The sequence below is a fragment of the Oncorhynchus nerka genome, linkage group LG27, assembly GCF_034236695.1.
Source record: "Oncorhynchus nerka isolate Pitt River linkage group LG27, Oner_Uvic_2.0, whole genome shotgun sequence".
NCBI lineage: Eukaryota > Metazoa > Chordata > Actinopteri > Salmoniformes > Salmonidae > Oncorhynchus > Oncorhynchus nerka.
The window spans coordinates 43,051,923-43,073,939 of NC_088422.1; the positions used below are offsets into that span (position 1 = coordinate 43,051,923).

General features: G+C 43.3%; 2 protein-coding genes across 2 annotated transcripts; one reads left to right on the top strand and one right to left on the bottom strand.

The window, feature by feature from the left end:
• Positions 1-809: 809 nt before the first annotated feature.
• Positions 810-19,281, bottom strand: LOC115111819 (patatin-like phospholipase domain-containing protein 7). Its single transcript, XM_029638284.2, has 35 exons — positions 19,212-19,281; positions 18,135-18,187; positions 17,889-17,975; positions 17,515-17,611; positions 17,172-17,245; positions 16,691-16,788; positions 16,416-16,556; positions 15,912-16,071; positions 15,592-15,672; positions 15,217-15,345; positions 14,389-14,469; positions 14,156-14,282; positions 13,662-13,754; positions 13,342-13,445; positions 12,520-12,678; positions 12,172-12,249; positions 11,642-11,847; positions 11,327-11,458; positions 10,844-10,967; positions 10,424-10,613; positions 9,513-9,662; positions 9,302-9,365; positions 9,000-9,168; positions 8,285-8,467; positions 7,645-7,763; positions 6,942-7,098; positions 6,606-6,722; positions 6,282-6,351; positions 5,932-6,048; positions 5,565-5,713; positions 5,153-5,305; positions 4,814-4,930; positions 4,416-4,500; positions 4,205-4,329; positions 810-3,608 (listed from the first exon to the last, which is right to left on the bottom strand). Exons 2-35 carry the CDS (start codon positions 18,183-18,185, stop codon positions 3,564-3,566), a joined length of 4,032 nt encoding a protein of 1,343 aa, XP_029494144.1. The 5' UTR covers positions 18,186-18,187; positions 19,212-19,281; the 3' UTR covers positions 810-3,563.
• Positions 19,282-19,306: 25 nt separating this feature from the next.
• On the top strand, positions 19,307-21,173 carry mrpl41 (mitochondrial ribosomal protein L41). The gene is made up of 2 exons (XM_029638285.2): positions 19,307-19,412; positions 20,524-21,173. Exon 2 carries the CDS (start codon positions 20,562-20,564, stop codon positions 20,967-20,969), a length of 408 nt encoding a protein of 135 aa, XP_029494145.1. The 5' UTR covers positions 19,307-19,412; positions 20,524-20,561; the 3' UTR covers positions 20,970-21,173.
• Positions 21,174-22,017: the final 844 nt, after the last annotated feature.

A 22,017-nucleotide genomic window follows, 5' to 3' on the forward strand; every position in this document is an offset into this window, starting at 1 on the left:
AGAAGGAAAGAAATTCCACAAATTAACTTTTAAGAAATGCATTCCTGGTTACTACCTCATGAAGCTGGTTGAGAGAATACAAAGAGTGTGCAAAGCTGTCATCAAGGCAAAGGGTGCTACTTTGAAGAATTTCAAATATAAAATATATTTAGATTTGTTTAACACTTTTTTAGGTTACTACATGATTCTATATGTGTTATTTCATAGTTTTGATGTCTTCATTACTATTCTACAAATGTAGAAAATAGTAAAATAAAGAAAAACCATTGAATGAGTAGGTGTGTCCATTCTTTTGACGGGTACTGTATATATACACAGTATATCGACTACAGTGGTTTGTGATAGGACTTCACGACTAGTAGAGTAGGCCTTTTATATTTTCACTGTGGAATATTACATCACTAATTCTTAATTCTATCATATGTACACTAAACGTGTCCTTTATAGAACTATTCGAAATACCGGTGGACATAACTAGCTATGACTTTACCTAAGTGTTGTACGCAGAGCCGCTGCTCTTGCAGAGTCAGTATCTTTGCCTTTGTATCCGCCGACTGCATACTGTCCTGCCTTTCGCTGTAATATGCATTTTTGTTTTATCGGCGCTTTTCAATAGATTTTTGTCACGCATAGAAGAACCGTGTCGTGGATTGATATAATTCTATTTCGACGTCATAATAAAACATAGATACGTCTTATTATTTCCGGCACGTAAGGAAGTAATGTAAAGGAAACAGTAGTCTATCTTTAAATTGCATTATTTATCAGCATGTGACTAAAACTTGAGCACTAATAGGAATAAGGATAAGTAGAAGTCAGTGCAATTTATTAGTCATTACATATCTCACACATGAATACTAAATGGGCTACTGACAGCATAATCTCGTTCCCAGACACCTTTTCCCAAATGCGCAATAGCATGAGGACGAGGTTACCGACAGCATAACATAGTGAAAGGCTTTAAACAGAGTAACAGCCTATCGGTCGACATTGATTGTTAACTCGTTTTTGTCACTAATATATCAAGGTTTTATTATTAGTTAGTCTGCCTTGTACACAATCACAGCTAAAAGCTGAATTGCAGTAGACAAAAAGGAGTTAACAGTTATTTGAAGAAGAATATTAGGTCGCCCATTCAGTCAACCAGTAATTCATTCACAATGTAATGAATTCATAATCAAGTCATTATTATTTTAAATCGGTTTTCAAATCATAAAAGACTAAACCCACTGGTCACAGACGTCAATTCAACCTCTATTCCAAGTCGTTTCAATACAAGTTCATTTAAATTGCGTGGACATATTGTTGATTCAACCAGGGTGAGCTCAGTGGGAAGCGTGTCAATAAAATACTATCAAAGTACGATCTATTTTCTGATACTCCTCCACCTTTTCTTCTTAGTAGTGTACCACAGATATTCCATAACCCTGACTAGAATAAACACATACCGTATGGTATCACTGACACATCCCTGCTAATACGGCGCTCAAGTTTCCTCCTAACAATGCAAATAACAATACTTCTGCTACATTCCTTAAAGTGATAACTAGGGCTGTCAGAGTTAACCAGTTATAACTGATAACATTTACTAATCCAGTACATAAAGTGATGAGGACATACATACACTCTGAACAACAATAACGTCACAATACTATACAATATGATTGTTTTGCAACCCAATCTAATGAGATTGATTGTAATAAGGAAATCAAATCAAATCACTATCAATCAGTCAGTCAAAAAAAAGGAGCTGTTGTGGAGCATATGTGAAAGGCACATATGGCAACTGAAATAAGGGAGTATAAAGATGCACGGATATGCTTGCGTGACCACGATCATCTGGGTTTAGTTCATATAGTTTCACGATGCAACCACAGTATACTGAATGAAATGTAAATGCAATGACCTTGATCATAATACAACCTAACCTAAACGTAACAGCTGAGAAATTATAGTGTAGCGACCTTAACCCGACACCAAGAGACTACCCCCGAATTCGCTACAATAGGGTTTTGATCAACAGCATGTTGGATCTGTGCAAACAGCAGCACATTTAGAGAAGTGCTCTCACTGTGTATGTGCAGGTGAGTTTGTAAGGATGGGACCCAGTTTATTATGGTATAATACAGTTGAAGTCGGAAGTTTGCATACACTTAGGTTGGAGTCATTAAAACTTGTTTTTCAACCACAACACACATTTCTTGTTAACAATCTATAGTTTTGGCAAGGTGGTTAGGACATAAAAAGAAATAAGCCAAGACCTCAGAAAAAAATAGTCGACCTCTACAAGTCTGGTTCATCCTTTGGAGCAATTTCCAAACGCCTGAAGGTACCGGGTTCATCTGTACAAACAATAGTACACAAGTATTATTGGGACCACGTAGCCATCATACCGCTCAGGAAGGAGACGCATTCTGTCTCCTAGAGATGAACGTACAAAAGTATCTATATCCACAGTGAACGAGTCCTATATCGACATTACCTGAAAGGCCGCTCAGCAAGGAAGAAGCCACTGCTCCAAAACCACCATCAAAAATAAAAAAGCCAGACTACAGTTTGCAACTGCACATGCGGACAAAGATCACTGGTCTGATGAAACAAAAATAGAACTGTTTGGCCATAATGACCATCTTTATGTTTGGAGGAAAAAGGGGGAGGCTTGCAAGTCGAAGAACACCATCCCAACCGTAAAGCAGCACGTGGGTGGCAGCATCATGTTGTGGGGGTGCTTTGCTGCAGGAGGGACTGGTGCACTTCATAAAATAGATGGCATCATGAGGTAGGAAAATTATGTGGATATATTGAAGCAACATCTCAAGACATCAGTTAAAGCTTGGTCGCAAATGGGTTTTCCAAATGGACAATGACCCCAAGTATACTTCCAAAGTTGTGGCAAAATGGCTTAAGGACAACAAAGTCAAGGTATTGGAGTGGCCATCACAAAGCCCTGACCTCAATCACATAGAACATTTGTGGGCAGAACTGAAAAAGCGTGTGCGAGCAAGGAGGCCTACATTCCTGACTCAGTTACACCAGTTTCTGATCCACTGGAATTGTGATACTTGAATTATAAGTGAAATAATCTGTCTGTACACGATTGTTGGAAAAATGTATTGTTTCAAGCACAAAGTAGATGCCCTAACTGACTTGCCAAAACTATAGTTTGTTTACAATAAATGTGTGGAGTGGTTGAAAAACAAGTTTTAAATGACTCCAACCTAAGTGTATGTAAACTTCCGACTTCAACTGTATGACTTGTGCTTATTTTGGCTCCCCTACATGAACTCACAATTCACATTGTACATTCCACACCTCCCCTCAAGGTGTGTACATGATACGATATTAGTGATATAATATAAATCTCTGCTCCCTGATTGGGAAAATCCCTTTTCATGTCAAAGAGGACAAAGTGTACATTTGTCCTTCATTCGTGTTTGGACATACTGCAGAGCATCTGCTAAAATAATTTTTTTAAATAGTGCATTTTGAAAAGTCTAGACTGGAATTGAGGACCACTGCTAACTGGATGTATGCATCATCAGCACAGTCTGACGGTTTGGTGGTCATGTGGTTTGCTGACATCGGACCTTGATCTGAATCTCTTCATCCTGAGAGAGAGAGAGAGAGAGAGAGGTCGAAAGAGAGAGAGAGAGAGAGAGAGGGTAGAAAGAGAGAGAGAGAGAAAGAGAGAGAGGTAGAAAGAGAGAGAGGTAGAAAGAGAGAGAGAGAGAGAGGTAGAAAGAGAGAGAGAGAGAGAGAGGTAGAAAGAGGGAGGTAGAAAGAGAGAGAGAGAGAGAAAGAGAGAGGTAGAAAGAGATAGGTAGAAAATGAGAGAGAGAGAGAGAGGTAGAAAGAGAGAGAGAGAGAGAGAGAGAGAGAGAGAGAGAGGTAGAAATAGAGAGAGAGGTAGAGAGAGAGAGGTAGAGAGAGAGAGAGAGAGAGAGAGAGAGAGAGAGAAAGAGTTGAGTAGTTAAAGCAGCCTGGTCTCTGTCTACTGTAGAAGATCAAACAACACAACATCGGTTGTGTAAAACTGATCTCTTGACTTTTGTTTTTTTTTATCTCTGGAAGATTCCTTGGTATATTGTTTATTTACTAGTTAGCATAATTTCCCTAAAGGTAATCCTGGATCCTGCTTCAGTGGGTATATGTGTGCGTCCCAAATGGGAATAGGGGGCCATTTGGACTTCAACCTTGTACATACTGTGTCTGCAGTCTCCTCCCCCTCTGTGTGTTCCGCTCCACTGTTGGGGTTAGACATGTCAAAGTCAGAGAGAGCACTCTCTATAGCCTCCTCATCATAGTCTGTTTGGTATTCATCTGATAACTCTAGGGAGAAAGGAAGACAGAGAAGGTGTAGAGAATAACACAGGAACCAAATAGGTACAGGAAGTGTGTGTGTGTGTCCCTCTCACCTTCCACCAGGACTGGTTTGACAGGCTCAATTCGAGAGACAATCTCTGCCAGGTCAGTGAAGGAGGCATTGGGACACGTGACCACCTGAAAACACACACACACACACACACACACACACACACACACACACACACACACACACACACACACACACACACACACACACACACACAAACGCCAGTCAACAGTCTAAAGGAACATTTATTGGCAACTGTAAATTAGGAAATTGCCACAGTCCATTTCATAACTGCCAGTATTGGAAGTAATCAGTCAAAAACGACACACAAAAAAACATGTAAAAAAAAATGAAGTGGGGTTGGAATAGCTGCTGCAACATTTGAAATAGAAACAAGGTGTGGTGCAGTTGAGAACCGGTCTGTGTAACTAGCTAACTCACATTGCCGCTCTTCGTGTTATGAAATTCCTCTTGATGTCTGTCTTTCATCATCTTGTCCACAACCCCACTACGACTCCACATGTCAAAGACTGTCTTACAGTGCTGGTAGCCCACTTCCTGAGACAGAGAGAGCGAGAGACAGAGGGAGAAGGGGGGGGGGGGATTAGGTGAGATTATAATGAGACGAGACAGATGGAGAGCCATGGAGACAGTGTCTGGGTCCCCAATGGCACCCTTTTCTCTATATAGTGCACTACTTTACGGGGCTGTGGTCAAAAGCAGTGCACCATATAGGGTATCATTTGGGACGCACCCAGTGAGAAAAAGAGGGCTACTCACGGCGATCTCATCGAACTTGCCAAACTCTAAGGTGCCGTAGTGATCAATGGGCGGCCGGATGTACTCGCAGTACTCGCTGTCTTTAACTAACTCCAGCTGACGAACGCAGCACACATACGCAAGCCTGGTCTGGATCTCAGCCATGTTCAGGACCTTATAGAGGATTAGAAGAATACAGAAATAGACCTGAGTTCAGGTAGGCCTCCGTGCCTCAGCAAACAAAGGAGAGTAGCAGGTTGTCCTCAACAACAATAGGGCTTACCCAGGAAAAGCATCCAAAAAGGACTAATATGGTCAACAGGAGTTGGAGCACTCTAAAACAGGCTAGATAGATCTGTTGTGATCAGCAGATATGAATCATTGTGAACTTCTAGGTTGTGAGCATGATTTTTTTTACATCCTCCTGACTCACCTGGACTTTCTTTGCCAGGGGGTTGAAGCGTTTCCATAGCAGCCACCAGCCAGACAGTGAGTCACCGTAGTTGGTGAGGTTAGTCTCGTCCTGGCTGCCCACATCGATGGCTATTACTACTTTGGCTCCCATGGAGCGAGCTACATCAGCTATATAATATAAATATATATATATATATATATATATTATATATAACGTGAAGGTGAGAGAGAGAGATAGTGACAAACACTGACCAATAGCCATGGCATCTACTGTGTACATCACATGCAAGGTAATGTCTCTAACTTGTACAGTATAACTATTCATGTATGCTGACTTTTAACGTCATGTTTTATAGTTGTTTGAGACATGGCATATACATACTGACCAGGTAGGTTATTTATGTAGCCACCGTCCATGAGTAAGTGTCCGTCTTTGGGGTCACAGAGGGGTGGCAGGTACCCAGACAGTGACATGCTGGCACGCACATACCTCCATAGGGAACCTACAAGAGGAGGGCATGCTGAGGTTGAATACCTCAACAGAGTCAAAGGTCCCAAATGGCATAGTGCACTACATAGTGCACTACTTTTGACCCGTATCAAATGGCCTCCTTTTCCCTATATAGTACACTAGTTTTAAACCTGAGCCCTACGGAACCCTGGTCAAAAGTAGTACACTATATATATATAGGGAATAGGGTGCCATTTTCGACATTGAGAATAAAGCCAGACAGACCATCAGTGTGAACCCTCATGGATGAAGCAGTGATATCTGTGGTGATGTTGAAGTAGGGGATCCACAGGTCCTAGGAGAGTAGCACGCGGGGGAAAGAGAGAGAGGAGAAGAAATGTTTAGCTGATGAAAATAAACTATGAGCTGACCCGGTATTGTCATGTTGAATGGATGTCATAAGCCAGCAGTCATAATTATGGGTCAAATCTAGGGATGAATAAATAATCCGGATTTTTAAACTGATCACTGAGGCCTAATTAAAACCATCACTATTCGCAATGGGATCCTGTCAAGTGGAGTGTGGACTACAACCCTCTGTCCTCTCACCTCGATCTGTTTGCCCTTAAATACAGCGCTGACGCTGTTGTTAAAGGAGGCCCCAGAGAACATGGAGGTCACCGGGTACGTCAGGTCGAACACCTTCTTGAAGATGGACCTCATGTCCTGGTGTTGGAGAGAGGTGGAGAGATACCTTACGATCAACTTCTCTGGAGCCAAAGACAACGGCTACGTCTTAAAGCCTATTCCCTATTTAGTGCGTTACTTCTGACTAGTGCCTTGGTCAAAAGTAGTGCACTACATATGGAATAGGGTACTATTTGGGATAAGGACAACATCCTCTTATGCAGTGAGCCCAGCTTCGGCCGTCCTGTATCTTCTCACCATGGCCCACTCGCGAGCGCGGACCCTCATACGGCTGTTGCTCTTCTCCTCAGCGTACAGCGCCCCCATCAGGGAGCCGATGGAGGTGCCGCCCACCATGTCCACAGGGATACCCGCCTCATTGAGCGCCCGCAGGATGCCAACCTGACAGCAACCCCTGGAGGGACACAGACCACAGGTAGGTTACACAGAGTCCAAAACATGAAATTGGACAATAAAGCACAGTCGGTGTGTGAGTATAAGAGGGGGAAGCGTTTTAGTGGACAGTCAGAGGGAGCAGTGTTGACGGGACTAGAGAATATACCCACCGTGACCCAGCTCCTGGACATGCCAGAGCAAAAGGGAAGAAGAACAGAAAGCAGAAAAGAAAGACAGAAAAGCCATTATCGAAAGACAGAGGCCTCATAGCAAGGTAGACAGAGGCCTCATAGCAAGGTAGACAGAGGCCTCATAGCAAGGTAGACAGAGGAAAGAGGCATCCAGAGAGAACAAGGACACAAAACAGCCACACACTCTCTATACTAGAAATATGAAAATGATTTAAAATTGGGCAAAAAAACAGGAAAACCATAACCAGGGACTATAATCCTAAAAGAATGTTTGAATAATTGCAGTTGTAAAAATCTAATGTGAGGTAAAAGGTACTACTGATAGTGCAGCATGTTACATTGGAGTGTGAGGTCTGGAAAGAGATTAGCAGCACCTTGCACCCCCTCCCCCCAGCACCAGGGCGATGGTGTTGCCTGTCAGGACTCTGGCCAGACGGCTGAAGTCAGAGTGGCGGTCTGGAGGCTTCTGGAACACACGCTGGTACATCTCTCTCTGAGGACAACCACAGCAGGACCACAGGAGCACAGCACCACAGGAGCAGAGGTGGAGGGGAAGAGTCAGCAAATGTGTGATTCGTCTCAATTGACACCCTATTCCCTAGTGCACTACTTTTGACCAGAGAGCTATACATTATATAAGAAATAGGGTGCCATTTGGGAAGCAGCCAAGGTCAAGATTGTTTTCGGAAAGCTCAGTAATGTTATCTAAAAGCTTCCATCTGAGACTTGCATCATATAAGCTGTGAGGCAGAGGGAACCAAGCTGCAGGTCAAAAGCCAAGATTGAAAAAGTAGGTTGAATACTGTCTAGTCAGTGAGAGGAGCTATGACTATTCTGGCTGAGGTGTGTGTGTACTAGCATGGACAGGCTACTACTGGGTAATACCACATTTGGGCAGGACAGGGGTGTATGTGTATGTATGCGTGCCTTCCTGGCTGCGTGTGTGTGCGTGCCTGTCTCTGTTCCTGCCTGCGCGTGTGTGCGTGCCTGTGTATGTGTGTGTATATAGGGTACCAGTTTAGGCAGGCTCCTCTTGGAGAAGACCCTGTGTGGACAGGAGAGGTGCAGGTGTCTGGAGATCCAGCTCCTCATGTTGAGCCACTCCACAGTGCCCTGAGGCGGGGGACCGTCCTCCCTGTGCAGCAGGATCAGCTGCTTCTGGGCCCGCACTGCACTGCCCTCCAGCATCCGCTCCAACTAGGGGACAGAGGCCACAGCACAGGGACAACAGCGTCACACCCACAGTGGAGGAGGCCTAAATTAAGTGTGAGTCCCAAATGGCACACTGTAATTAATGCACTGTAGAAAAGGGATTGGGTGTCATTTGAGATTTGTCCTTCATGTCAATCAGACAGCAGAGTCTGAAAGAGACAAGCCTTGTTTCTCTTCTTCCTCATTAAACTTCAATAATTTAACCCCTAATAAACTGTCTTACTAATAGGGGTTCATCCTAGCGAAGCTAATTAAGAAGCTTAATCCCCACATACACTCAGTAGGCCAGTTATCCCACTTCATAGACCCTGCATAAAACAAAGTAAGCCCTCGACTTTCCTAAAACCCATTAGGCAGATAGTGTTCTACAGCTATATGTTGTTTCTTATTGAGCTGCCCCTGTTGGCCAGGTCTCCCTTGTAAAAGAGGTATTCTGACCTCAATGGGACTTCCCGGATTAAATAAAGGTTCAAGAAAAAAGGCAGAGGTGTTGGTGTGCATTTTAAAAATGTTATACCTCGCCCACGGTCGGCTCGGCCTCTCCCAGTCCCACTATGATGATGCAGTCGGCCTGGCGGATGCAGCGCTGGGTCCAGGGGGTCAAGGTATCGTCTGATTGGTAGAGAACGATGCGGTGGATGTCCTCCTGCTGCCCCAGCCAGCTGGACAGGCGGTACTCATGCACACTACAGAGGAGAGGGTTGAGATGTGTGTATCCTTTAAAATGTTTCCTTCAACTATGACAACCAGCTGATCTTGACACAAATATGCTAACGCAGACAACAGCGTGCATGCCTGAAATGATTACGTCATTCCTACCTGTCCAGTGCGGCAGCACCCAGTCGCTGTTTGATGATGTCACTGGTCAAGAGTAAGGTGGGACCTAAAAGTCCAACAGAAATAAAATAGTACATGCTGAATGTAGACCAGCAAGCTATATAATTAGTAGTCGTAGTTCACTTTTTAGTCCAACGACATCTGTTTGTGTCACCGGGAGTGGTGAAGCAGGACTAGTAGTAATGATATGTACCAATGGCACTGAGTGCATGCTGCAGCTCCAGTGTGAAGGCTGTAAGAGGCACCTCCTCTGACACAGGCAGGATGGTCACAGTGGACAGGTTAGAGGCCGGGCTCCCTGAATCCCACTTACTGCTGGGGGGTTGTAGCGTCAGACCACGGGCTACAACAGAGGCAGAAAGACAGAGGCATCGCTGAAACACCATGGGTGGTTGACACAGACAGAATACAAGAACACACACACACACTATCCCCCTGACACATACATTTTAAATCTACACCACCGTTCAAAAGATTTTGGGTCACTTCGAAATGTCCTTGTTTTTGAAACAAGAAAAGTCCATTTTTTGTCCATTAAAATAACATAAAATTGATCCAAAATTCAGTGTAGACATTGTTGATGTTGTAAATGACTATTGTAGCTGGAAATGGCAGATTTATTTTATAGAATATCTACATAGGCGTACAGAGGCCCATTATCAGCAACCATCACTCCTGTGTTCCAATGGCACGTTGTGTTAACTAATCCAAGTTAATCATTTTTAAAGGCTAATTGATTATTAGAAAACCCTTTTTCAATTATGTTAGCACAGCTGAAAACTGTTGTTCTGATTAAAGAAGCGATAAAATTGTCCTTCTGTAGACTAGTTAAGTATCTGGAGTATCAGCGTTTGTGGGTTCGATTAGAGGCTCAAAATGGCCAGAAACAAAGACCTTTCTTCTGAAACTCGTCAGTCTATTTTTGTTCGGAGAAATAAAGGCTATTCCATGCGAGAAATTGCCAAGAAACTGAAGATCTTGTAAAATGCTGTGTACTACTCCCTTCACAGAACAGTGCAAACTGGACAAAAAAAAAAGATTTTCTTTACAAAACAAGGACATTTCCAAGTGACCCCAATCTTTTGAACGGTAGTGTACACTAACCTGCCAAGGGTCCGTGAACCTGCTGCATATTTCCAAGGATCTTCTGTCCCAGCAGATGGATGAGTCTGGTCACTACCTGCGGATACCTCCTCTTGATGGAGCTGAGGGCCCCCTCAGGCAGCTTGGCTAGCTCAGAGTCCCTGATGGCGTGCACTGTAGTGGCTCGGTTCATGTGGGTCAGGGCCTCCACCTGAGGACACCACACAAGTTCTATGAATAACAGTTAATCAAGGGTTCCATCTCTTGAAGTTAAATTAGCCTGGTCCCAGATTTGTTTGTGCTCTTCCCAACTCATTGTCACTCTTTGTCAAGCCACGACAATGGGTGACAAGGAATTGACATGATAGCACAAACAGGTCTGGGACCAGGCTAGAGTTAAATACATCAACCATAAAGAATATGGGATTATAGAGCACTCACCACCCCTATGAGGTCACCGCGACCATACTCTCCGGCCAACTCCTTCTTCCCATCATCCTTTGCGATGACAGAGCGCAGGCGGCCACTGAGGACGATGAAGGTGCTGTCCGACTTGTCTCCCTGCCTAGGAACGGTTGGATGCAGCAGTTAGACAGAGAAACAGATAGACCAGACTATTCAACTCTGACCCTACGAGGTCCAGAGCCTGCTGGTTTTCTGTTCTACTTGATAATTCATTGCATCCACCTGATGTCCCAGGTCTAAATCAGTCGCTATTTAGAGGGTAATATATATATTTGTTTTAAGCATTGGAACTGGTTTCGAGGTCCAGGTTTGAATTTGAGGGAGATAGAGGATATGAGACCATTCAGCATAGAGATCCTATAATCCCCTGACCAAGATGGATGTTTTTTTGTCATGTTGCTAGGATGCCTATGTCCATTCTAGTGTTCTATATGTACTTCTATGCTATTCAGCAGGTACCTGTAGACAGTGCGGCCAGCCTCCACAGCCATCCAGTCCAGAGCAAAGTCTATCTGCCTGACGAAGCCTGACACCCTCTTCACCACGGTGTGAGCCACATTCAGCACCACCCTTGGCTCTTCGCGCATGATCCTACATAGACCCACATTCACATATTCAGACAGCAACTACTGTGCACAAAAACATACACACCAACAGGGTGTGGGACAACAGGGTCTGGGACAAATATGAGAATTACAGTAACAATACTGTCATCAGACGTCGAGTGTGTGTGCGTGTGTGTGTCTGTGTCTATACACAAGGAAAATGGCATACTCATAGAAGGCAGCTTTAGAGATAGACAGGAAGGTGCAGTCCCTGTGTGCTCGGACGCTGAAGATGAGGGGTTCACCAGTCAGCACGGCCAGATGACCCACCATCTCCCCTGGGTGAGTCAGAAACAGCAGGGTGTCCTCCTCGCGGTCGATCGTCCGCTGGTACACATGGAGCGCCCCCGAGATCACAAACTGCACACTTGCATCCTACCAGAGGGAACAGATGGCACAGGGAGATACAGCTATACATAATGTCAATGGGCGAGTCCCAAATGGCACCCTATTCTCCAAATAGTGCACTACTTTTGACTAGAGCCCTGGTCAGAAGTAGTCCACCCTATAGGGAATAGTGCCTTTTGACACACATAAATGAACCACTTATAAAATGACGCAAAATGACAAATGACGTTGACCGTTTCTGGCCGTGCTGCTGACAGAGAAGAAGCAGATGTTTTACTGAGGTGAGCTCTAGCCTCAGGGCTAAAGGCTATGTCTACCACTACCAGGCAGCATGCAGACAGACTGACTGACCTGGTCCCCCTGGCTGTTCAACACACAGCCAGCTTTGACCTGACGCAGAGTCACCCTGCCCTCCAGCAGACTGGGGTCCTGACAGAAAGCGGGAGAGAGATAGGGAGGTAAGAAGAGGGTCAGAAAATATGTCAGGAATGTCCAAACTCCTGCAGTGTGTGTGCAGCTTCTGTTCCAGCCCAGCTCTTTGATGAAGAATAAATAGTCTTCCATTTGGACTGTGATTAGTTGAATCAGGTGTTAGTTCTGGACTGGAACAAAAGCCTGCACACATACATTGGCTCTCCGGGGCCAGCCCGTTGGATGTGTTCTAGTTTATACTGAGACCCAGAGGGAGCCATCCAGTACCTGTAGTTGTATGAGGCGCTGCAGGTCCATCTTGGCAGCCTGGAAGATGGCGTTGACCTTGCTGTGGTGGATGTGACCTGACTGACCTCCTCCAGCCTCAGAGTAGTGAAACACAGCAGAGGGAGTGTGCACCATGGTCACACTCTTCTTCAGAATGGACTGATGAATGAAAGGGAGAAAGGGGAGGGGGGTGAGTATGGCCTTGCTATTGAGAGAGGCTGCCATAGCCTATCTTCTCTTGAGAGCCAAGTCTGCCTATGTGCCCACTGCCCACAAAATGACGTGGAAACTGAGCTGCACTTCCTAACCTCCTGTCAAATGTATGACCAGATTAGGCACACATATTTCCCTCAGATTACACGGACCCACAAAGAATTTGAAAACAAATCCAGTATCGATAAACTCCCATATCTATTATGTGATATACCACAGTGTGCCACCATAGCAGCAAGATTTGTGACCTATAAATAAATTAACTATACGTATCTCCTTATTTATTGTTACAACACTGTTACATAGCCAATAATATAACGTTTGAAATGTCTATATTATTTTTAACTTTCGTGAGTTTAATGTTTACTGTTCATTTCTGATTAATTAATTTCCCTGGTTCATTTCCCTTTTGTTTAATTGCCAATTTCACTTGCTTCGGCAATGTAAACACATTTTCCCATACCAATAAAGCCCTTTGAATTGTGCTGAATTGAGAGAGGAAGAGTCAGAGAGAGAGTCAGAGACATAACTAGGCATGTCTCTGACTATGTATCTTATGGACGTTGTTACACTGACATGTGTCTAGTAAATGTGCAGTGCATCACAGACCTTGTGTGGGACCTGGGGACTTGGTGGTGGTGTGTCTGCTTTAGCTGCTTCTTCTGTTATTCTGGCTCGCTGATATGCCATGTTGAGGTCAGCCGATGTGGCACCTCAAGAGTGTGAGGAGAGAGACAAAAAGCATTCAGACACACGGACCAGGGCTTGTATAGTACAGGGCCGGATTCACAAAACACTACTTACGCAAAAACGTTGTTTGTTTGTAAGAGCAATTCCTCAACAATATCTTAAGATGTACAGTACAGGTCACTACTATGTGGTCTGACCAGTGTGTGTGTGTGTGTGTGTGTGTGGTAATGTATGCTTACTTGACACTGCCAGAGGAGTGGACTGGGAGCGAGAACTTTTTCCTTTAGTGGTTGGGCTGCTATTTGAAAGACAGGACTTCCTCTCTCCAATTTCTGAAACAACACCATACAGCTATGCCATGAGTATGTCCTGCTTTCCAGCAAGCCACCATTCTTCATAGTGACATAACATAACAACCTCCACACTTATCCATCTGGATTCATATTTTCATGATATGGTAATCCAAATGTAATCCAGACATAATGCAGACTAGGGTTGCACATTTCCAGTAACTTTCCCCAAATTGCCAGGTTTTCCAGAAACCCCACTTGGAGGATTCCCAGACATCCTGTTACTTCCATCCTGATTCCAGGAATCTTCCAAATGGGATTTGTTTTTTTTGGGGGGGGAAGTTACCGGAATGTCTGGAACCGTATGCAAAACCAAAGCTAGAATTAACATTGGTTTCTATGCTGGCATTTACCAGTGAGATGACCATCCCATAATAACTGACCTGTGTCGCTGGGCCCCTTCTCATGGCCAGACTCATCAGATCGAGATTGATGTCTGTCTCGACCCCTGTTCGGGTTGGCTTCACCTATCACACTGTGCACTGCCACAAGGGGGATCGCCTGTCTCTCCTGAAAGACACACATGGAACACACACACAGAACCATCAGGAGTATACATCCCCTTCAAAGATTAAATACCCAGTCGTGTGTGTGTGTGTGTGTAAGTGTGTCATACTGCATTGAAGAGCTCGGTGGTAAGGCCTAGGTAGTTGTGAAGGGCCAGGAAGGTGACTCTCTGCAGGCGTACCATGATGATCTAGAAAGGACAATAACAAAAAAGCAACAAATGAATCCACTGTTTTAGTAAAGAGAGCAGAACACTGAAAATGTCTGAAAATACTAAATCCTCAGTGATTTAGTTTTTTGAGTTTAGCTGTGTAACTACAGAATAATGTCATAGTTGCCTACAAACCAGGCAGGAGGTGTGATCTCCAGTATTTGTGTGATATTATATAATGGCTGATTTCCCTGGGTACAGACCACATCCCAAATGGCACTCTATTCCCTTTTTAGTCCATTACTTTTGACCAGAACTATATGGGCCCTGGTCAAAAGTTGTGCACTTTACAGTGCTTATAGAAAGTCTACAACCCCTTGAACTTTTTCAATCTAAAAAGGGATTAAAACAGATTTCTTTCCTACAGATCTACACAACCTACTGCAATACAACATGGCAAATTAATTACCTTTTTTTGGCTTAAATTTAATAGTGTGGTGGTGGCAGCAACATGTTATGGGTATGCTTGTCATGGGCAGGGACTGGGGAGTTTGTCAGGATCAAAATAAATATGAAACGAGAAAACCTGCCCCAGTCTTCTGAAAACCTAACTTTGGGATAGAGCAAAAAAATTGAATTTAATACATTTTTAGATAAGATTTTAAGGCAGCACAATGTCAAGAGAAGAAGTTCAAGGGGGTCTAGACATTCTATAGGCACTGTACAGGGAATAGTGCGCCATTTGGGATGTATCCTAGGTCAGTCTGTCACTGATAGTAACAGTACCTGGATAACACGGACCAGGGTCTCTGGGTATTTCTCAAACACAGAGTGGAAGGCAGCAGCTGGAAGACGCAGTATGGTAGAAGGGGTTGCAGCTCTGGCAGATACTGTCTTGTAGGGGGCTGAGTGACCCTAGGATGCATAGGGGGGTAGAGGACGAGAAGTGCTGGCTGGTCTCACTTTAAATCGGAGTACAGGCTCATTGTAATGGCTGGAATGGAATGGTCTCAAACACATGGTTTTCCATTCCAGCCATCACTACGAATCGTCCGCCCCTCACCAGCCTCCTGTGTCTTAGGTACTTATCAGAGTGCAGTGGATAAATAAACATGCACTAGCTGAATCAGAGGGTAAATGAGAGTGGAAAGCGTAACGTACAGTGATGACATCCAGGATACTGAGCAGACTGTGGACACTGTCTCCTGGAAACACCTCCTTTACCACCACATCTGTCCCATCCTATAACAACAAAATACATGTTACTTGCATTTGACTATCAAACTTCAAGTACATAATACACAAGTAGTTGTAAATGCAGCGTAACGGTTGAGACCACGTCCCCTCATGATCTTTTGGGCAAAACTTTTGTCAAAGATGGAAAACAATTTCCTTTCTATCTGAGTGCGGGCCTTCTTCATTTTCCTATTCATGATGAGGTTGCTTCAGCAACAGATAGATAGAGCATGTAGGGATCTTACACTCTCACGTATGCAGAGCTCCAGACGGCCGTCTTGCACCACGTAGATGCTGTCGTCGATGTCCCCGGGACGAAAGAGTGTCTCCATCTCGTGGAGCTGCACAAACACCATGTGACGGCACAGCTCCAGGAACAGAGGCTTCTCAAAGTGTCCCAGGACCCTGGACACAGCACACAGACAATAGTGGGATGGATTGCACAGGGGTGGGATGGATTACACAGGGGTTATCATTTATAGTGCTTGCTAAAACAACTGTTGGTAATGCAGCGCCTTACAACATGACAACCCATCATTTACTCAGTCTAGGTGAGGGACACTCAAATCTGAACCTCGGGTCGTTACACTTCTGGTTTTAGTTTTTACCTGGTAGTTAATTGCACTCACCAGGTATCCTGGGTCTAAATCAGTCCCTGACTAAAGGGTAAGAATTAAAAATCATCAGTGGAACTAGACTGGAGGTCCATATTTGAGTTTCCCTAGTCTGGGTATTTACGGTTCCCTTACCTGACGTTCTTAAGCATGTAGAGCACCTCAGAGGGCAGGTGAGAGTTCTGCACGTCAAACTCTGTGAGGTCAGCCTCCAGCAAAGAGGGAGGGGGCTCCTTAGCCACCAGGGTGGGGGGCTCCCTCCTAATGCGCAGTATTCTGGGACACAAAGTGTTAGGGTGGTGTTTAAATGTATCCTTAAAACATACAAAACTCGTACAAACTGTTCACCATCAGAAAAAGAGAGGTTATCACTACAGGTATCATCGGAATACAGTGTATTCATGACTCACTTTCGCGCTATAGACAGGACTTTAGTTCTCTTCCTGATTCGCTGCTTCTGTGACTCGGAGGTAGAGGTAGGGGTTGAGGTAGAGGACAAAGTCTGCACCTGGTACGGTAAAAAACAGGGAGAGATGTTTTAATTTAAATCAATTCAGTATAGCTAGCCTTGTGAAACCAGCCTGATCTCGTGATAGCTCACATTCTAACGAGTGAAGTGAAATGAAACCTGGTCAGTCTGCTTAACCAGTAGTCAGTGAAACCTGGTCAGTCTGCTTAACCAGTAGTCAGTGAAACCTGGTCGGTCTGCTTGACCAGTGGTCGGTCTGCTTAACCAGTGGTCGGTCTGCTTGACGAGGCTACAGTAGAGCCTAACATACAGGTAATTTACTGTATCTCTATGTGCTATTTATATTGAAAATGACACAAAACAATTATGAGAGACACGCTAGACAAAATGTGCGAGGGATTGCCTGATGGTGTGGGACTGACCTTTCTCATGATCTTTCTGCCATAAAACATAACTTTGTCTCTTTTCCTGAAGCGATAGTGAGGCTGCTGCTCCTCTGGAAAAAAAACATACAGCACATACTGTCATGACACATAGGCCTATATGGCTATTAAAGCTAAATTACTTTCTTTGTTTTATTACAACTTGACGAACTTGAACAATGTTCACTATTTTATTGGTTTGAAATATTTGCCTGTATATATTATTATCATTAGTCTTTTATAGATAAAGGTAGGTCGGTACACCAACTGATTCTAATTAAATACAAACAAATAAATCAAATAGTTCTTCATTTATGAGAGAATGGAGGCAGGAAGTACTGACTGTACTGTTTGTATCTTCTGTAGAATAAAAACACAACCATGCCGATGAGAGACACTGCCAACACAGTCAGTACAGCTACGACCAGCACACCAGTCCACTGGGAGGGCAAAAGAAGATGATTATTAGACGTGGACCAAACCACAGCCACAATGACATCTAATATATTGGCTAGGAGTTCATCCCAAATGGCACCCTATTCCCTATATAATGCACTGCTTTGGACCAGAGCCTTAGTAGACCTACACTTTATAGGGAATAGAGTGCCATTTTGGATGCAGCCTCAGTGGGCTGCTGGCATGGTGATCTAAGAACAGTCACAACAGCACTGTTCACAGAGTCAGTGCTGGAGAGGAGAGTGCTGGGTAGCTACCTACCAATGGCAATGGCATAGCAGTCTCTGTTCTGTCCTCCATCCAATGTTGCATCCTGGCCTTAATTTCACTGCCAAGTGGCACCAGGCTCTACAAAACAAGCAGGAAACCAACATTCAACAGATGCCTAATTCATGACCAGGCATCAAGAAGGTTAAGCCTAGATGGAGAAATGGAATTGGACACTTTGTAATAGACAGGGTAGTAGACCTATTGAATTGGTGGGAGACTTAGAACTGGTTTTATTACCGGGTATATACTGCAGCTGTCCTCATCTTTGTCATCCACCTTGTCATCCATCCCTAGCCAAAAAAAGGCAAACAGTATACATGCATTTTCCAAGTCACAGTGGAAGAGACTGTAAAAAATAAAATAAAGTATTCTTCACACGGTTTGAGAAATGGAACCAGAGTGCAATGTCCTAATCATTCCACACACTGATAGGCCTAATCAAAAGGAGCACTATGTGAATTCTTGAAACCCTAAAACCAATATGCCAAAAAATCCCCTCACAAAACAGACACAAATTAGAAGAAATAAATATTACAAATGAGAACACATGATCACTCACTGACTGTAGTCACAGAGTGTACTGCCAGTGTGTCTGTCTGCACCTGGTCTGCACTCTGTAACCAGAGACACCCACTGGCCACTGCACACGCATACTTGAATAGACTCACCCACAAGCAAGTAGAAAGTCTAGGCTACTACACTACACACCCTGAACCTGTATGTGTGCGTTAGAGACACCTCGCAAAGATATAAGTTCATACACACCCCAGTAAACAGATTGTTCATGACAGGAATCAAATAGGGCCTAGTATCCTGAGTATATCAAATTTGCCTTGATCTAGCCTAGATCATTAAATACTGAGCAGGTGCATGGCCGGCTTGATTTCAAGATCTGGATATATGGTATTTTCCTCTAACTGTGCCCTTATATTGATAAACAAACCCATCACGGAGAGACATAGCCAATTCGCACAGGTATGACATTCTACTAACGTTGCCCTTGCCTTAAATAGCTATAATGTATCTACGACATAAATATGGAAGAATACGAACACATTTCCAATTAGTTACGTTTAATCACAGTTATTAAATTGGTGCTCATAGGTTCAGGCAGTCGACGGTTATATGGCCAGATTTGTATCACTGTCACATAGAGCTAAATGGGCTGACAGGCAAACAGACAAAGTCCCGTTATTCTGACTTGCCCAATGCCCATTGACACCCCCGTCTGCAGCCATGCAGTCAAATAAACATAAATGATTTACACTGCACTACAAGGTTAAATGAAAATATTAGCTACAATAATATACTTACTGGCTCGTATTACCTAACGTTCCACTATCTCCACTGTCAAAGTTTTATGTACACATGCATGTCTTTCTATCCCCGATGACTCGCTGCCAGTATCTGGAATTACAATTGGCTACCACTGACTGAATCAAACCAATCGCAAAACGTTTTATTCTGACGTCGGGCTCTTCGAATGTGTCTATCTTGCTGTTGGCGCTGTTCAAGGTGAGTGTATAGCTATAGATTTGACACATATTATCGCTAAAGTTATATTAATCGCCATGTAGTGCTTATCTTGCTTTCTACTTCCACAATGACCGTACAGCTATTTAGAAACGGAGAGTCAACGTGTCGTTGACCCATGTGTTTTGCTAGCTAGCGAACTACTGTAGTGCTAGCAAAACACATTGGTCCAAAATCAAGCTAAATAACCTTAGCTAACTAAGAACAGCTACCAACAAAGCTATGCGTAGACAACAATGCTCAATACGTTTTTCGCAATGAATATGTCTTCAGGTAGCAACAATTACAATATGGAACGTGTTTATGTGTCATGTTTACAATAATATTGTGTATAAACCCTGGTTTGTTAATGCTATATATTGGCCAGTGATAGGCTTTGAAACTCCCGTATTGGCACTCTCCAGAAGAAGCCCATGTTGACTCCAATGCACCCTCCATAAGAATTAATGTAATTCTACACTAATTCAATTAGTGGCAATATGTAACTTTTCGGTCGACCTGGTCAAATCTGCATAGACATTTTAGTTTTAGATAAATCATTCTACTTGAAAACAAGTCTAAGAAGCGGTAAAGCTGTTCTATGTTCAGTATTTCTATGCTACCGTTAAGTTTTGTTTTTGCTCTTTTACCTTTGTACACCAGCTTCAAACAGCTAAAACAACAATGTTTTTGGTTATGGAAACTATATTTCACAGCGGTTTAACTGGTACAATGATGATCTACACTATACTAGTTTATGTAGTGTTGTGGTGTGTGTTGTCCAATATTTTTTATAAAAAATATTTTCATCCCGTCCCCGCAGGAGGCGTTTTTGCCTTTTGGTAACCATCATTGTAAATTAAAAATGTGTTATCTATATCTTGCAACAGTTTGACTCACATTTTCACACGGGGGTTTCAAATGTTCAATAGTTCAAATGCTTATTTTAATCTGTTTCTTTATCCCAGTCTCATTTTACTTGATTGAAACTAATGTGAAAGAACTGATAGAGGTAGGTTCCTAGCAGTGAGGAAATAGTGAGTTAGCTATGTTTACTGTTGTTAGCTACCAAAGTACCCATTGTAATCTCACCCATTTCATTGACTCCATACAGATTTGCCCAACAGTTTGAGTCCAAAACTCTTCGATGCGATGGGTGTATTGAATGCTCTTCGACGGGGCATTGTGAGAGGAGCTGATCGTATGGCTGAATTCACCAGCAAACGTGGCTCAAGGACTCACTACAAAGGCAGAGGGGCACAGCCAACAGGAGTACTAACCTCCAGCAGAAAATATGTTCCAGTACAGGCAATGATCCCCCAGTTTGTGGTGCCTGACTTGGAGGGATTCAGACTCAAGCCCTACGTGTCGTACCGCACCCCGGTTGGAACGGAGCCCGCTGTCACCCCTGAGGGTCTGTTCTCCGAGGCTGTGGCCCAGCAGATCCAGAAAGACTTTGAGGAAGGCTCATTTGATAAGGAACAGCTTGAGAAATACGGATTTGAGCCCACGCAGGAGGGAAAGTTATTCAAACTATACCCAAAGAACTTTATACAATAAAAAGGCCACCCAATCTGATCTATCTGGAACTCTGACTTAGTATCAAGGATCGTTAACTAATTTTGTTTGTGTTGGGAGGTCAAGTAGTTGCTAACCATTTGAGACCGCTGAGCTGATCATATGTTACTGGACCGTGGTGTATTGTGAATGTGCTTGCTGAAAGTACTAGTATGTGGTATTCTAATTAAAAACAAATGTATTATATGACGTTTTACTACTTTATTTATTAGATATTTATTTTTTAAACAATCAATACACATGTTGGATACATGTTATTAGGATGGGTTTTGCACTAAGTAAAATCATTTTGGTCAATTGATCATAGTACAGATATATACGATGATATCCAACTAAGCTTAGATGTTTGCCAAATAGGCTTTCACAATGTTAACAGAACAAGAGAAGCCTGGTGATCCAAATACAGTAAATGTCTTGTTCAAAAATGATATACAGTGCATTCGGAAAGTTACAAGTTACAGCCTGATTGTAAAATGGATTAAATAGTTTTTTTCCTCATCAATCTAAACACAATACCCCATCATGGCAAAGCAAAAACAGTTTTGATAATTTTACAAATTCATAAAAACATTTAAAACAGAAAAAAAAAACGTTTACATAAGTATTCAGACCCTTTACTTCAGGCTTGGACAAAGGCTGGCCCCCGGAATCATGCTCAGATCACAAAATTATTTTGTGATGGTAACGTTTTGAAAAACGTATTTGTTATTCAAATTAAAAGGCCAATGAATACTTGCCTTTGTGTAATGATTTAACTCCCACCGCTTGTGGGACATTTATTTTGAAGGCATGTAAAAATAACTGCACAAGGACGGACGGTGACTTCACGGTCTGACACGTCAGTTAGAAATAGCCAGCTACAAATTGCGTAAAAAATTGCTCAAGAAAAGGAAAGTAGACAATGACCGTAGGGTGTTCCAGCAAGAGTGGACATTGAAATATGTCTTTATTGAGGAATCAGGGAAAGCTGTGTGCTTACTATGCAAAGAGAGCATCGGTCTTGAAAGACGACAACTTGTCCCGACACTTC